This window comes from Prosopis cineraria, unplaced genomic scaffold (assembly GCF_029017545.1).
Source record: "Prosopis cineraria cultivar Desert tree isolate PC_DT_omini unplaced genomic scaffold, ASM2901754v1 PC12, whole genome shotgun sequence".
NCBI lineage: Eukaryota > Viridiplantae > Streptophyta > Magnoliopsida > Fabales > Fabaceae > Prosopis > Prosopis cineraria.
The window spans coordinates 34,076,119-34,091,958 of NW_026555343.1; the positions used below are offsets into that span (position 1 = coordinate 34,076,119).

General features: G+C 31.5%; 1 protein-coding gene and 1 long non-coding RNA gene across 2 annotated transcripts; both read left to right on the forward strand.

Moving 5' to 3' along the window:
• The first annotated feature begins 2,049 nt into the window (after positions 1 to 2,049).
• On the forward strand, positions 2,050 to 8,058 carry LOC129287903 (uncharacterized). The gene is made up of 3 exons (XR_008587839.1): positions 2,050 to 2,385; positions 6,916 to 7,010; positions 7,967 to 8,058. It is a non-coding gene; the product is annotated as an uncharacterized LOC129287903 (long non-coding RNA).
• Positions 8,059 to 10,890: 2,832 nt separating this feature from the next.
• On the forward strand, positions 10,891 to 14,651 carry LOC129289409 (vacuolar cation/proton exchanger 2-like). Its single transcript, XM_054926171.1, has 11 exons — positions 10,891 to 11,340; positions 11,827 to 12,075; positions 12,217 to 12,284; positions 12,360 to 12,388; positions 12,555 to 12,751; positions 12,829 to 13,044; positions 13,304 to 13,417; positions 13,509 to 13,613; positions 13,706 to 13,759; positions 13,852 to 13,968; positions 14,236 to 14,651. Exons 2-11 carry the CDS (start codon positions 11,827 to 11,829, stop codon positions 14,335 to 14,337), a joined length of 1,251 nt encoding a protein of 416 aa, XP_054782146.1. The 5' UTR covers positions 10,891 to 11,340; the 3' UTR covers positions 14,338 to 14,651.
• Positions 14,652 to 15,840: the final 1,189 nt, after the last annotated feature.

Consider the following 15,840-nt stretch of genomic DNA (forward strand, 5'->3'; position numbering starts at 1 on the left):
ATATTTATTTAAGGCTAATTGAGTTTAATTAGATATTATTTGATTTTATTAGCTAATATTCAGTTTTGGAATTTTAACTAACTAAATCTTTGATTTTAAAATATAAATAATATCTTTAATATTTTTGCACAGGTGCTATTTAATTTTATTTTATTTGTGCAGATTTTCTAGATTCAATTTGAAAGATATTGATGAAGAATATTTTGGATAAGAAGAATATGGGCATGCTTGGAGATCAAATCAAGAATCAAATCTTTAAAATTTTATTTGAATTTATTTTGGATTATTTAGTGTAATTTTTAATTAGGGTTATTTAAGGTAGTTTTATCTTTTAATAAACTATTAGTTTTTATTATAAAAGAAAGAAAGAGAGACGCAGGGGAGAGGGTCCACTTTTCATATATATATATATATATATATGAATAGATGGGGGACACAGAGAGGAAGGACGATCTGGGAAAAAAAACGAAAGAAGGGAAACAGAGCAGCGATCGCCATTCGTCTTTCCTTCCTCCAATTTCTTGGGTGATGGCTTCTCAATTTTTCATTTCATGTTGTTTGATTTTTAATTCTATGGAGAGCTAATTTTTTTTGGTGTGATCAATCACAAACCATGATCCTAAAATTTAATCAGAGTTTTTAATATTCAGGGAAGATTTTATTTTAGCTTTATTCCAATTTTCTCTTCTTCTCTCTACCTCCAAATTTTATGCTTTAATTACTATTACTGATTAAAGTAGCTTTATTGCATAATTTTTGAGTTATAAATTTTATTTGAGGTTTTAATTGCTATAATCGATTGATATAGCATTGTAAGAGTAATTTGGCTTGGTTTGGGTGATTATCCATGCTTTGTTTTTGGTGTGACTATAAAACAATTGTTAGGCTGTGGGTTAAGGGAGATTTCAATTAATCTATAACTTAACATCTTGTTTAATTCTTGAATGATAATTTGAGAAATATATAATGAAACCAGAATAATAAAGTTGAATAAAATTAATTTATTTTGTGGACGAGGAAGGTTAAATTTAGGTGGTTGGGTTGTGATTGATTGCGCTGCTTATTCTCGGTAATTTTCTTAGTTGAATTTCCTCTATTTATTTATTTATAATTTAGTTTTTAATTTCATCAGAAAAAAAATCCCCATTATTTACCTTTTCATAATCATAATTTAAATAGTTACTCTATTGACTCTTAGGGAGACGACCTAGGTTGCACTTTACTGCAAAATTTAGTTTTTATTAATTTTGGTGCTATTCGACAGTAGTGTCACAGATATAAACAAATATAAAAACTACTCATTATATAAATATCTCATGCAGCTATAAAGATGTCATCTCCAATTTCATCCACTTTCTAATGGTCCTTCAATGGACTGCTATATTTTGCCCCCAAGAATAGGCTCTTCAACACTCGAGCTTTTTGTCAACGCAGATTCAGCTGCAGACACTCATCATTTTCCAATTCCCCATATTCTTCATTCTTAGAGATGTTCTTCTTTCCATGCTATTTCCTTTCTTTATTTCCTTCCTTCAATGCCTCTTTCTTGGAAACGTGCATAGCTTCATCTATCCAATTATTTAACAGATTAAATGTTGAATCAACATCTGTATTCCATTTTAGGAATCATTTCTAATTAACAGTCGACTACTAAAAATTCTCATGCATTAATCATTAAATATTATTAAAATATTAAAATAGTAGTAACAAAACAATTTTTGGGACATGGTTATGTATTAAAAAAGCTATTGATTTGTTGATCTGATATCATCATTCAACAACTGTATCAAAATTTTGCTTTCTCGCTAAATTTGTATCAAGCTATATATGCCCAGAAATTTGAATTGGAATGAATGTCAGATAATTGATAGGTACTGTTTAAGGACATTAGTGCAGAATTTTCAATGTCACTTATAAAATGTTCCCACGTCTAATCCTATTCATTTTCAGATGTGCTGATCTTCATAACTTCTGAAAGCCCTTGATCAGATGAATGTCAAACCCCTCCTTCACTTCTATCTTTCTATTGAATGACTTCATGCTTTAAAATATACTTATTTTCTGTTTCGTGTGCAGCAATATTTGTCAGAAATGAGAGGTCCGTCTAGAAAACACAACAGCTCCCAATCAACAGATCAACTCTGAGCTCCAACTGAGCCAACAAGTCCTTCAGGCGTCAATCCTGGTTCTCTCAATGCAATTTCTTCCTTTCTTGTCCATTTAACATCAAGCATTGTTTTCCCTTACATGTATTTCCATAATTTTAATTAGGACAAATGAACAATCCTGCTATGAAGCCTGTACTGCAGAAGAAGAGAGTAGCTAGACAGATGAGGCATGATAATGATAACACTGCATTTCAGGAACCCAGTGCTATTGTTCACGGTTATAATTCTATCTCTTACTACATATGATTAAAAGATTCATATTACATAATATTTTATTATATTATAGCCATACTGTTCTGCATGTGTAGGTCAAATCTCTCATTCTGACATGAAAACTTTCTGTCAAGTCTATGAAAACTTTCTTCTGCTCTGTTTGGATAGGAAGAAATGTTGAGAAGAAAGAAAATGAGAGAAAAGAAAATGGAGAGAAGAGAAAATTGAAGAGATAATATTATCACTCCTTTTGTTTGGATGAACAAGCGAAAATAGGAAGGAAAGAAAATAGGCACATGACATAATGGCAACAGTATCCTTATATTAAAATATATTATATGTTTTAGGTTATTACCTTAAAATAAATTGAAGAAAAAAAAAATAAGACCATCTCAATATTTTAATATCAAATAATTTGCAAGATATATTTTTATTTAAAAATCAAAACAGATAAATTTTTTTTAAAATAAAATATAACAACCCATAAGAAATCAAATTAACGTTACTGTGCTTATTTTTTAAAACAAAAATAGAGAAGATGATGGTCATGAAAGTGGAGATGAATATGTATGTGATGTTCTTAGTTTAAAACAGTGTTAGGAAGAAAGTTCACAACCAAAAAGATCAAGAAAAAAAGGAGGATAATATTGGAATAAAAGTTTTCTTTTCAAAATCTCTCCACATGTGGAGAGAAAATGTGAGAGGAAAAAATGGTGGAACTCACTCTTTATTTTCTTCCCAACTTTTGCTTCCTTTCAATTTTCTCTTCTCAACCAAACAGGGAAAAATATGTTTTCTCTCTCGTTTTCTCTTCTAGTTTTCTTTCCTCCAATAATTTCTTCCCAACCAAACAGAGGGTTCATGTATAATCCCTTGCCTAAACCAACTTCTGTATTTGATTATGACACAACTAATGACCTAGTCATGGAACAATTAATGAGGACAAGGAAAAAAAAATCAAGGTATGAGCAACAGCTGACAGATGAGGAGAGAAAGATATGAGATGATATCGTCTCAGCTGTCCAATAAAAAAAAAATGGGTTCTTCTTTGTCTATGGCTTTGGAGGTGCAGGAAAGACATTATTCCAGGAGTCATATTGACAAGTTTTCATATCTTATTTCACTTTACATCTCACATAATTTAAGGTTGTCATATAACATTTTTGTAGCAAAAAGGAGTATCAAACAGGACAAGTGCCTAGCTATTTTGAAATATCTTTTGTTTATGAAACTTGTGATCTTTTTTAGGCCATTAGAACTTAGGAACTCTGTATGTGTGTAGTGTGAAGTATTTTGAATGTTCTCATACGAAAAAATGTATTTGACAACAGACGATTTCTTTCATGCATATGCAAGATGAAACAAGTTTTTCTCATCTTTTCACAGATTTGCATCTTCACATGTATTATTAATCAGAATTTTGGAAAATAGTTAATTATGCATCTTGTTCTTTTCTTATGTTTGCTTCCATTAGGATTATGAGTTCTCTTTACTTTCATTCTATACGTGGCTTTGTTCTTTTCTTATCTGTCTGTTGCACCTTTTATCCTTATACACACAAGCACGTAATTTTGTTGTTTTACATGTTAATCTTATTGTAATTGAAAGTGTACCTTGTCATTTCTTCAACTAATGCCTTTTAGTTTCTAATGATGCTGTGATTAGTAGTTTTGCTTTGTTGTATGTTTGCTTATTTCTTTGATTGGGGATGTGAAATTTTATGTAAATTTGAATTTGAATTGTTTTACTATTGATCTTGGGTCAAATTGAAGGATTCTTGTGTTTTTTTGGTTTAAATCTCGTGTTCCATATCTGACTTCACTACTACAAAATAAGTTTACAGGAGCGCTTTTTTTTTACTTTAGGGAGCGCTTTTGAAGCGCTCTCGTATCGAGCACTCCGAAATGTATAGGAGCGCTTAAAAAAAGCGCTCCTGTATATACGCTATACGGGAGCGCTTTTCGAAAAGCGCTCCTGTAAGGGAGCTACATACGGGAGCGCTCTCTACAAGAGCGCTCCCGTATGCAACCATACCGGAGCGCTTTTATAAAGAGCGCTCCCGTATGAACCATATAGGAGCGCTCTCTGGAAGAGCGCTCCTGTATGTTACTTTACAGGAGCGCTTTTCAAATGAGCGCTCCCGTATATTACTTTAATTTTTTTTAAATCAGATTTTTTGAAATTTCTCCTTTTACGTCTCTTTAATAATGACAAATCATAATATCAAAAACTAATTTAAAAATAATATTAACATAAAAATTTATATACAAGAAAAGAATTTGAAACTGATACAAAAATTTTAATTTCCTAACTAACCTAGTTTAATTTCTAACAAGCCTAACAAATGAAACTATTGTTATTTTTCTAACATTGAAATCTAACTTCCTATCACAAACAGCAAATAATATATTCTGACAACTCTTCAACTAAATCTTCTATTTGCTCCATAGTAAAATACGAACATCTTACTCCAACAAAATACTACACAAGATATGAAAGCAATATATAAGGAATTAACATTATATCAACTTAATTTTAAAGTTTTTGACTTACATTTTCAGGAATGATCAACTCTTGTTGTGTGATTACTTCTCTCATAAACTTCATAACATAGTATCCACACTCCCAACCTTGTAATTGTGTAGGTACCTATAAAACAATAAAAGATGTCATTATCAAAATATGGTGAAAATAAATTCTAACTTAATTTAAAATACTTCAGCGATGAAGTTATATATATGAATCATTTCATCAAGACGGTCAACATCATATGTCCCACTATCACGATCAAATGTTGAGTAGCTCGCACTATCCCTCCAATCATTTGCATCATTCCTTGTCTCCCCATGCATGGTTCAACAAGTATAAGTTGGATCAATCCCATTACAGATTAAATGATCTTTCAATTTTATTGGCTTTACTCTTTTTCCATAGCAACATTTCAAACAAGGACATATGACTCCAAGGGGGTCTTGATCACAACAAAATGCAAATTCAATGAATTCATCCACACCATCCCAATATTCTCTAGATAGTTGATTAGCCGACATCCACTTATGATCCATATCACTAATATGATTATCAAAATTCAATAAACAAAAGACTTAGATTTCTATAAAAAAAATTCAACAACATCTTCCTTAAAAGAAGAACCTCCCAAATGATCAAACAATCAAATTCCACAACACAATACATTTAAACTCAAAAAATTAATTCATCCAAATAAAAATTAGTAGCATAATGCATCTAAATTCTGTAAATCAATTGTAATTTAATTAATAACAATAATCTCTCTTAAAAGTATATTTCATAAATAAAATAAAAATGTTCAAGTAGTTTCCTCAACTTTAATCTAATTATCAACTACAAATACTCCATAATTCTAATATAAATAACTCCAATTCATATATTATCTATAATATTGATTATTAAAAAAATATATGTGAAATTTATTCTCAAATATATATAAATATATCACTATATTACATTATAAATTAATTATTAAAAAAATACCTTCCCAGTGTAGTCTTCACGGCAGAAAACGGAAGTCTTCACGGCAGTAGCGGAGGTCTTTGCAGCGTTGCTTCCTCGGCTGTACAGCAATGACACACGGCTACAACGGAGGTCTTCACGGTGTCGCTTCCTCCGGTGTACAGCAGCCGCACAAATCTGGAACAGCAATGTAGATCTAGAATAGTGATGCAGGAGATGGCGGTGACGGCGACGGCAGCGCAAAAACAGAGACAGATGGCGTGACATGACACAGAAATGAACAAACAGCGATGAACACTAATCTGGAACAACGAACAGCAGCAGACGATGATTTGGAACAGCGAACAGTGGCGAACAACGATCTGGAATAGCGAACAGCGGCGGACGACGATCTGGAACAGTGAACAGCGACGGAAGATAGACTGATACAGCGATGATCTAGAACTCGTTGGGAACGCACAACCTCAGCAAATGAGAGAGAGGTTTGAAAGAAACTCATAAATAGGGAAAAGAAAACTGACAGGAGGCAGAGATATAAAAGACCACCTCTTCCGGAGCGCTCATTCCGAAAGAGGTGGTCTTCCGGAGCGCTCTTCAAAGAGCGCTCCGGAAGATCTCTCTTTCGGAGCGCTCTTTGACGAGCGCTCCGGAAGAACAACTCTTTCGGAGCGCTTATTCCAAGAGCGCTCCGAAAGATGAGCTCTTTCGGAGCGCTCATTCCAAGAGCGCTCCGAAAGAGTTGATCTTTCCGGAAGATAGTCTTCCGGAGCGCTTAACTACGAGCGCTCCCGAAGGTCTTTTTAAATTTTTTATAATATTTTATTTATATTAATTAGGAGCATTATCTTATTGAAAAGCCCTGACATATAGGAGCGCTTTTCTAAAAAAGCGCTCCAGTAAATTCCGCATTTACATTTTAGAGCGCTTTTTAAAGAAGCGCTCCTAAATACCCGCTCCTAAAGATATATTCTGTAGTAGTGCTTGAAGAAGCATAATTTGCAAATACTTATTTATTGCATTTTAATGTTAATTTTATTTTCAGTACTTTGTTGAGGCTGGGGCATTTGCTGTAAGGCGAGTGTGGAAAAAGGATACGTGCCATGTTGCCAAGGCGAATAGGGAACTGGTGTTACTTTGGTAAGTCCTTTGCTTTTCCTTTAGTATGATTCACAACGAGGGTTGTACTAATCAGTAGTAAACTGAAATATTTGCTTTCATCCTAAGTAGCACATCTTTACTTGTCCTTGTAGTTTACCTTCACGAACATGCATTCCTATCAAGTAACTTTGCTGAACTAATCTAACAAAATGGCAGCTTATTTCCACAAAATTTTCTATAATGATTTACTATTCTTTTATTTATAAATTGATTGAAGTGAAAATAATTCCCATTCAACAGGTAGACTTTGTTTTCTTAATTTTTTTTACAGTTTTTTTGTTTTTTATTTTAGCTTCGATAGATAAAGATCTTATTGTTTTGTTCTTATTTTAAGCATAACCTTATTTTGTTTTATTTAGGAAAAAAAAAATCATGTTTCATTCCTCATTTTTATAATTTACCATTTTTATATTGGTAGAGTAATTGTGTAAAATAGATTATTTGTTTATGATTGCAAGTTCAGAAGTTAATTTAATCATATAATTTATTTAAAAATATGAAAATAATTTAAATTTAGCTTATAAAAAGCGTAATTCAATTTTAAAAATTTTTAAAAATTATTTAAAAATGTAAAGAAGAAGAAGCAAAGCAGGTTGACTTGCCAATCCACCTATGACGGATAACCCGTCAGAAAGTGGATCAATTTTAACCCATCCTGTCAATATAACAACTTGCAGACCGACTTGGATCATCACCTCAATAATTCATCTCTTTGTTCATTTCTTGTTCTCTATTTTAAAAGCACTGGAGGCTAAAACCAAATTAAGTGGCTGTTTGAATATGCTATTATGATTCATTATTTGTACCGAAATAATGTTTTGATGAAAATTAGCCAAACACTCCTATTTTTACATAATTAATTATGTTGCAGTCCCTTTTCAATTTTGATTATGCTGATTGAAACATTTATTATTTGTCAACATTTCAAAACGCAGGCTTTTATGATTTATGACATCGGCGTTTGCTCATGCAGTACCAAATATACCCTTGAGATTTCGTGGCTCATTATTTATATGACATATCGTGGCTTGGGGACATTTTCTTGGCATTCAAAGATGTCCCATGCATTCATTTTGTTAAAGTTTTGAGCATTATGCATGTGTTAAATAATTCTATAAATATTAAATATATCACTATTATATTTTTTTTAAATAAATCAAAATAAATTTAATAATATGAAAAAATTAATTATGTGTTATAATTGAGTTATACATATAAAAATCGAGTTACAATAAGTTAAAGTTTAATAATTGAGTTACAATTGAGTCAAAATTAAAAAATTAAATGATTAATTTTTTTCACATAACATTATATGCAATTTTATCAATATTTACCTCAAAATTTATGTCCTTTATTGTAAATTATATGTTTAAAATTAATTTTAATTAAAATAATTCAAACATCTTTAATTCTATCAAAATTAGTTTTTCATAAAATATCATCCAAACGTTATCACGTTATAACATAATCAATAATAATTAAAATTTATTTTGTTAATCAATTATTTTATAATCAATTGTACTAATTGAAATCCAAACAGGTCTTAAACTATGTTTGGAGCTAGAAGAATGGTGAGATTGTTATATATATATATATATATATATGAAGAATGGCAAGATCAAGTATTGAGAAATACTCCCCCTTTCAAAATATAAGCATTTTCTTCAATCTAATCTTAGACTTAAAATGTAAGCAACTTAGTAATTGTAAAGTGTTTTTCCTCATTTTGATCTATTGCATTTCTTAATATGGATTTTTGCATGAATTTAGAATATTCTTCTCACTCAGCATTGATAATTGAGATTAAGAATACAAAGAAGAAATATATTTTTTATGAGAATAAAAATTTTATTAATATACAGATTTTGTTGAAAGTTGTTTACATTTTGAACTAAAAGAGAGTAATTGCAAACCCATCCAATAACAACATTTTTTGCTAAACTAGCTTTTACAACTCGATGCATTGCATAAGGAACATTAACTGATTAAATATCAATAACATTTATTACACATATTTCATCTAGATGTGTGTAATTAATTTTCTTATATTTTCATAAAAATTTAAAATGTAATAGACTAATCATGCCAATTATTTGTAAAAACTAACATGCAAATCTTAGGAGAAATGGAGATATATTGTCAATCTAATTTTTCTCCACCAACATGAATCAAAGCTTATAATATTATTAGTTGATTTTTTTTTCATAATGCTTTTTCCCCATATGGCACCTTTTTTAATATATACACACACACACATGTTGAAGTGACATGGTCAAATATAGACTGACTAGGCAATTATACATTTATATTTGTGTTGAAGGGATGCTTTACATAAAAGTTTACTGTTGTCTTCTATATTTAGGATTAAACTTTGCAATAAAAACTTACTATTATCTTTCTAACATTTATTCATGTGTTATGGCCCAAAAGAATATATTTAAATAGTAGTTAAATATTTTGTTTTTACGTCAATTAAAGTCATAACAATTTAGCAATATATTTAAATATTTTAGAGGCCAAAATACTCCAAGCAAATGAAACTATTCGGGAATGGATGTGGTAGAAGAGAAGTTGAGAGTAAAAAAGTGGAAGGAGAGCAAATGGAAAAAAGAGAAAATTGAGGGAAAAAATGTTATTACTCTTTGTATTTGAATGGACAAGAGAAAACATTGAGAAAAGAAAATGAATAAATATCATATTGATTATAATATCTTTATATCAAAATATATAATCTTTCATACAATTATTTTTGTAAAAATAAATTGAAAGCAGAAATTATATTAAAATAAACACAATAAGATTAATCTAAAATCAAATTAGTTGCTAAAAATATATATTTTCATGTTATTATATTTTAAAATCAAATAATTTAGTAAAAATGTATTATTTTTACATTTAACAATTCAAACGTAAGAACATTTTTTAACGTAAAGATATACATTATACATTACTTTAAATAGCTTATTTTTTATGTTATTGCACTTGTTTCTCTTACACATACCGTTCTACCGGATTATAATTATTTCATCACTTTTATTTTTTTGCTAGCAAGTTTGTTTTAGATTGCTTTCTTTGTTAGTTATTTTTAGTACCCAAGTCAGTCAAGTTTTTCCCATATGTTCAAAGAGGACTATGGTTAATCATTTAAATGAAATAGATGAAGAAAAATAGAAACAAAAGGGCAACGAAGAACACGCCGAAATAGAAGATTAAGCTACTGACTGGGTCAAAGATGATGGGTCTCCTAATACACGTGAAAATGAAAATACCAAAAAAAAAAACATATGAAAAAACATTACGTCTGGGTCAAAGATGATGGGTCTTTTATATTTTCTTTCCTGTCATATTTTTTCTCCACCCAAGCAAAACATTAGAAAAACCATGCATTGACAAAAATGACCAGAATTAGTGTTCATAAGAGAACATGGGTGGAATACATTTCTATGATATATTGGTCGAGGAGAATGTCGCCTATCATTCTCGCTTGCTTTCCAAATTTTATATACTAATAAAATTTTGAACCATTATCTTTTTAATCTTTTTTTGTTGTTAATGACCTGTTTAGTCTTTGAAACTTCACAATGATTGGAGAGTCGCTCTCTCGTCGAACCTTCGTTTCGTGTGACCTCTTCCATTTGCCTCCTCTTTTCTTTCTCTTTTTTATTGAAATATTTATGAATTTCCATTAATTAATTAATGAACCAATAACATATTGATCTGTGATTTTGTATAGAGTGTAATTGATGAACCATACAAGTGAGTCAAATATGTTAAGACTCAACATATAAGTTTGTCCTGTCAATTATTTTCTATCCCTATGAATGTGTCAAAAAATATCGAGAGATATAATATAATTATTTATTTATTTATTTGATATCGTCAACAATATAGTACTTTCTTATAGACTATCAGTCAACAACCTCAAATTATTTCTTCCTCCTTCATCTCAGTGTCTGAAAGCTAGGGCCCTTTCGGCCTACATTCCAAGTGATTGAGAACTCATTTTTCAAACCTATTAACTTTATTTATTTTATTTATATGATTGATTGATACACATTTAACGTTCTTCTCCTTCTTCTATTGAATTCATGCAGCTTCACTGATCTTTTTGTTTTGAAATTTTCTCACTGATGTAAATTTAAGAGTTAATACAATGCCTGGAGCCGCGTAAGGGTCGTCAACACTGGTGTAAAATGATGAGCACCTAAGCATAGTCGGCTTACTAGCCGAGGCTAGTAACATACGGATTCAGACGCCTCATAATCTCTGGTCACTTACAATTTAGAGGAACTTGAAATTTGTTTGAAAGGTAATATATTTTCTTCTTGTCTCCCTCGTTTTCATTTTATCTGGTTTAGCTCATATGCTCGATTCAATCTTTGTATGGTTGCTGGTGTGACCTTCTGGCCTCTGTTAAAAAAAATATCTTACTCAACTCAATATTTTTTTGATTTGGAATGACAGTTTTCTGCGTTTCTCGAGAATTTGAAAATCTCGACAAGGTAATTTATGCTTAATTAATCAAACAAGTTTATCCTGAGCTTCACTAAAAGAATGTTGAGATTGTTATTAAAAAAAAAATGACGAGTTAAGCACTAAGCAGTAAGCACATATGCTCAGAACATTTGAATACGCAGTTAAGAAGTTGTGTAACCCAGATGCCCGGCAACGCTTCAGTGGATTGTTTGATAGACTATATATGCCATAACAAACTCTTCTGCTTCTTCTTCCCTTTTTGTGACGATATCGGAGAAGATTCAGTGTGTTCTGTTTATTAACCTTTGCATGCTTGCAGATGGCTTCAGTAGAGGAGCAGATAGATCATGACTTTGATGAAGAAATCGGTTCTGGCTCTATAGAACTTGGGAGAAAAGTCTCTAATTTTGGTGTTGAGATGACACTTGAGGCTAACACAACCATGCTCAGAAAAATATTGATTAGATCAATCATGAGCTTACACTTTGTTTTATCTAAGGAAAAAATCTGCCTGATGCTACCTTTTGGTCCCTTGGCATTACTGCTGCATTATCTTACTGGAAACCAAGTATGCTATTCAACTTGTTCTTGAACATTTTTATTGGTCTTTACTTGCTTTGATTTTTATAACAGGAGAGGACTTTAGGATCGCAGTGAGGCTTTTTCTCTTGGGGACTTTAAACTCATGTTGCCTCATATGTTATTACAGAATATCATGTTTTATTTGGGCTTATTGGGCATGATTCCTCTGGGCGATCGTCTAAACTATGCCTCTAAGTAAGTGTTGAATTGTCTTATCTCTCTCAGTATGTTACTGTGGAGCCAGTTTAATTGATGATTTTTCTGGCGCAGGGAGCTTGCTTACTACACACGGCCCATAGGTATAGCCGTATAGGTCATTGCCGATTCATTTAATTACTACTATCATATGATATTGTTTAAAGCCTTGAATCCAAATCCAGCTCTTTCTTTCTGATATCTATATAGTTATTCATTTACTAAATGGTCTTTTTAGCTGTACGGCTGAACCCGCTGGTCCATATGCAGTGAGGGTTTATCTGTTAGCCATTTTTAGCAATGCAACTGATATGATCATATCCATTCATGCACTGAGAAATGGAATGTTGAGCACTGTTCGGGAATCTTTACTGGGCTCTGTCTTGTCAAACCTGCTTCTTATTCCTGGTTGTGCTTTCTTTACTGGAGGGATTGTCCATTCTATGAGGTTGCAGTACTTCAGTAAGGTACTACTAAAAAACATAATCTGATCTCTTAATTGTCCATGTCCCTGATCTGAAATTTCTGTTGCCCTTTGCTGCAGGCATCTGCTACAGCAAGATCTGGGTTGCTCTTGATGGCTGTCATGGGAATAATGTTTCCAAATGTGCTTCACTTCACTCACACAGGGGTTCATTTTGGAAAATCAGAGTTATTTCTATCCAGATTCAGTAGCTGCATAATGCTGGTGGCGTACGCTTGTTACCTCCATTTTCAATTTCAAATTAAGCAGAGTCTTGATGATACTCTTACTCTGGAGGTTTGTTCTTTTTTCCGTGTTTTATTCCGACATATTGACACGAATTTTGATGATGCTATGATTTTATATCTATAGGGTTGTATCACTGCATCAAAAGAATTTTTTTCCATTTATTTTGTTGCTCGCCTTAGATAGGAAAAATGTTTTGTGAGAGAAGGGAAATTTCTTCTTCATAACTTTGCCTGAATTTTAAGCAAAAGATCTGATGACAAAGTTTCCCTTATTCAACTTTACTTTGTCATCACTGTACCATGATTAGGAAGTTGATGAGGAGGAAGTATGTGGATTAAGCAAATGGGAAGCAATCGGCTGGCTAGCTCTATTAATAGCATGGACATTTGTATTAACGAAACACCTTGTAGATGCGATCCAGGTGATGCATTATTAAATTTTGAGAACACCTTGTAATTTATCGTCTATGGATCATAATTGTTATAGTGTTTATTGATTGTGATCACTTGCAGGTTGCATCAGAGTCAACGAACATACCACAGGCTGTGATAACTGGTATTATACTTCCCCTTGTAGAACGTGCAAGTGCTATCATGTTTGCCATGAAGGACAAGATGGTAATTTAAGTTCTCGGAAAGCCTGCACTTTATTTATTTATTTTGCTGATATTAGTTGTTACTTGGTTGATATATGATGAACTTTCTTACAGGATATAACGCTTGAAGATGCTGTTGGATCATCTATACGTCTAATTATGTTTGTGGTATGATTGTTGAGAAGGTTGTCTGTTGAAATATGAGTGAAGGTAATACAAAAGGCATGACAATTCATACTTTGGTGATATTGACATTGCAGATGCCCTTCAGCGTGCTTGTTGGCTGGTTCATGGGGCTATGGTTGGACTTGAATTTTCCACTTTTCCAGACAGCTGTACTTCTGATGTCTGTCCTAATTTCAGCATATGTTCTGCAGGTATGTGATTTCCTTGCCTACTTCACTGTCTTATCATCATTAACAACTAAATCCCAAGGCTCACATTCTCCTCACAAGTCTCCTATTGTTTTGAGCCTTTCTGATCCCACAGACCTTTTATCGAAATTTCTATGAAAAGGAATGAGGGTAACAATTAACAAAGACTGAATTTTTTATTGTTGGATCATAGGAAAGCTTGACGTTAACTGAATTTTTAGTTTCTGAGAAATTCTGCTTATTAATTCCTGTATCTTGATCTTTACACAGGAAGGGTTCTCACATTATTTGAAAGGGTTGATGCTTTTACTATGCTATTTGATTGTTGTGGCCAGTTTTTTGGTACATGTAGAGCCTGATTCAGAGGATTAAGGATGTGTATGCAGAAGGATCAGTTACGGCCAACAATTTCTTCACAGCTTGTGGTTATTTTCTGCAAGGATGGATTGGATTAGCTCCCATCACGTGTTTTGGTTTCAAGAACTAAATCTGGAATTTGTAACCTATAAAACCTTAAGATATGGCCTAAAATATTTATCATATATGGCCTAAAACCTTAACAATTATTTCCTGCACGGATGGATTGGATTATTGTTTATTGTGTCGCATACTGAATTATGGGAATTGGTTATTGATGTATCTATAAAAATTATAAGAGGCCACAAAAGCTGCTGAAACAAAGCACATCTGAGGAGCACATTCTTTTTTTGAATAGAAACCTAAGCTTCATTAATCAGTTAAGATCAACACACAGCAAATACACCAAAGGAAAGCAAAGAGAAGGGGTCACTCTCTTTCATCACCCGCCAACTCATGCAAGAGAGGTGGGATGCTCAGAGAGACAAAAAGGCCCCTCAATTATTGCACAATGTAGTTAGTCTTATAGCAATTTGATAAAAATATTTTTTTGAGTTTATTAAGTACCTTTGATCTCAAATAACTTATTTAATATTTTTTTCAATTAAACCACCCAGCTTGTTTCATATATACAGCATCCTTGTCAATTTTTTCATGCTAAATAATAGCTTTCAACATATAAACTTTTTCACTTGATATATAATCTAATCTCTTAATTTCACTTTTAAATTACTATTAATTAATTTCTTATCAAAATTACAATATAAATATTCTATCTTACTTTTATTCAGGCAAAAAACATTTTGACTCTATTGCCATCCTTCATAACTCAAGCTTATAGTTAGTATCTTTTTTTATTTTTATAATAAAAACTATATCATTCATCAAAAGCATGCATTTAAAGATTTTTCTTTTTAAATATGTTAGTCAAAATATATAGGACTAGATTAAATAAATAAAAATTCAAAGATAATTTTTAATTTAGTCTAATCGATTTTTAATTTAGTCTAATCTTTATAAAAAAGTCTTTCATTTCACTATCAAGCCTTCTATATATGTAAAAAAAAAAAAAATAAGGATGGCACGTATGCACGTTAAGTTTATTCATAATTATAAAAGCTCAGCCCAGATGTCAATTTGATTTGGGACTCTTCGTCAGTTCTAATTTTGAGTTTTATTGTAAACGTCCTAAAATTATCTTGATGTCAGTATATTGAAGTTGACATTAGAGAGATAGGAAATTTTACCTTTAACAATTATTTTGATGATCTTCTATCTATCCATCCGTCCATCCATCCATCTATCTATCTATATTTTCAAACCTTGTTAGCGTATTTTTTATTCTCAAATCTTAGTGAATGAAACTTAATTGATAAATTAAATTTATTATCACATTTTCATGCGAAATCTGATTGGTTAATTAAATTTATTATCACATTTTTACCTTATTGGTCAAATAAATTTATTATTATCACATTTTTATCTTATTGATCAAATTGGTCAAATTTATCTTATTAT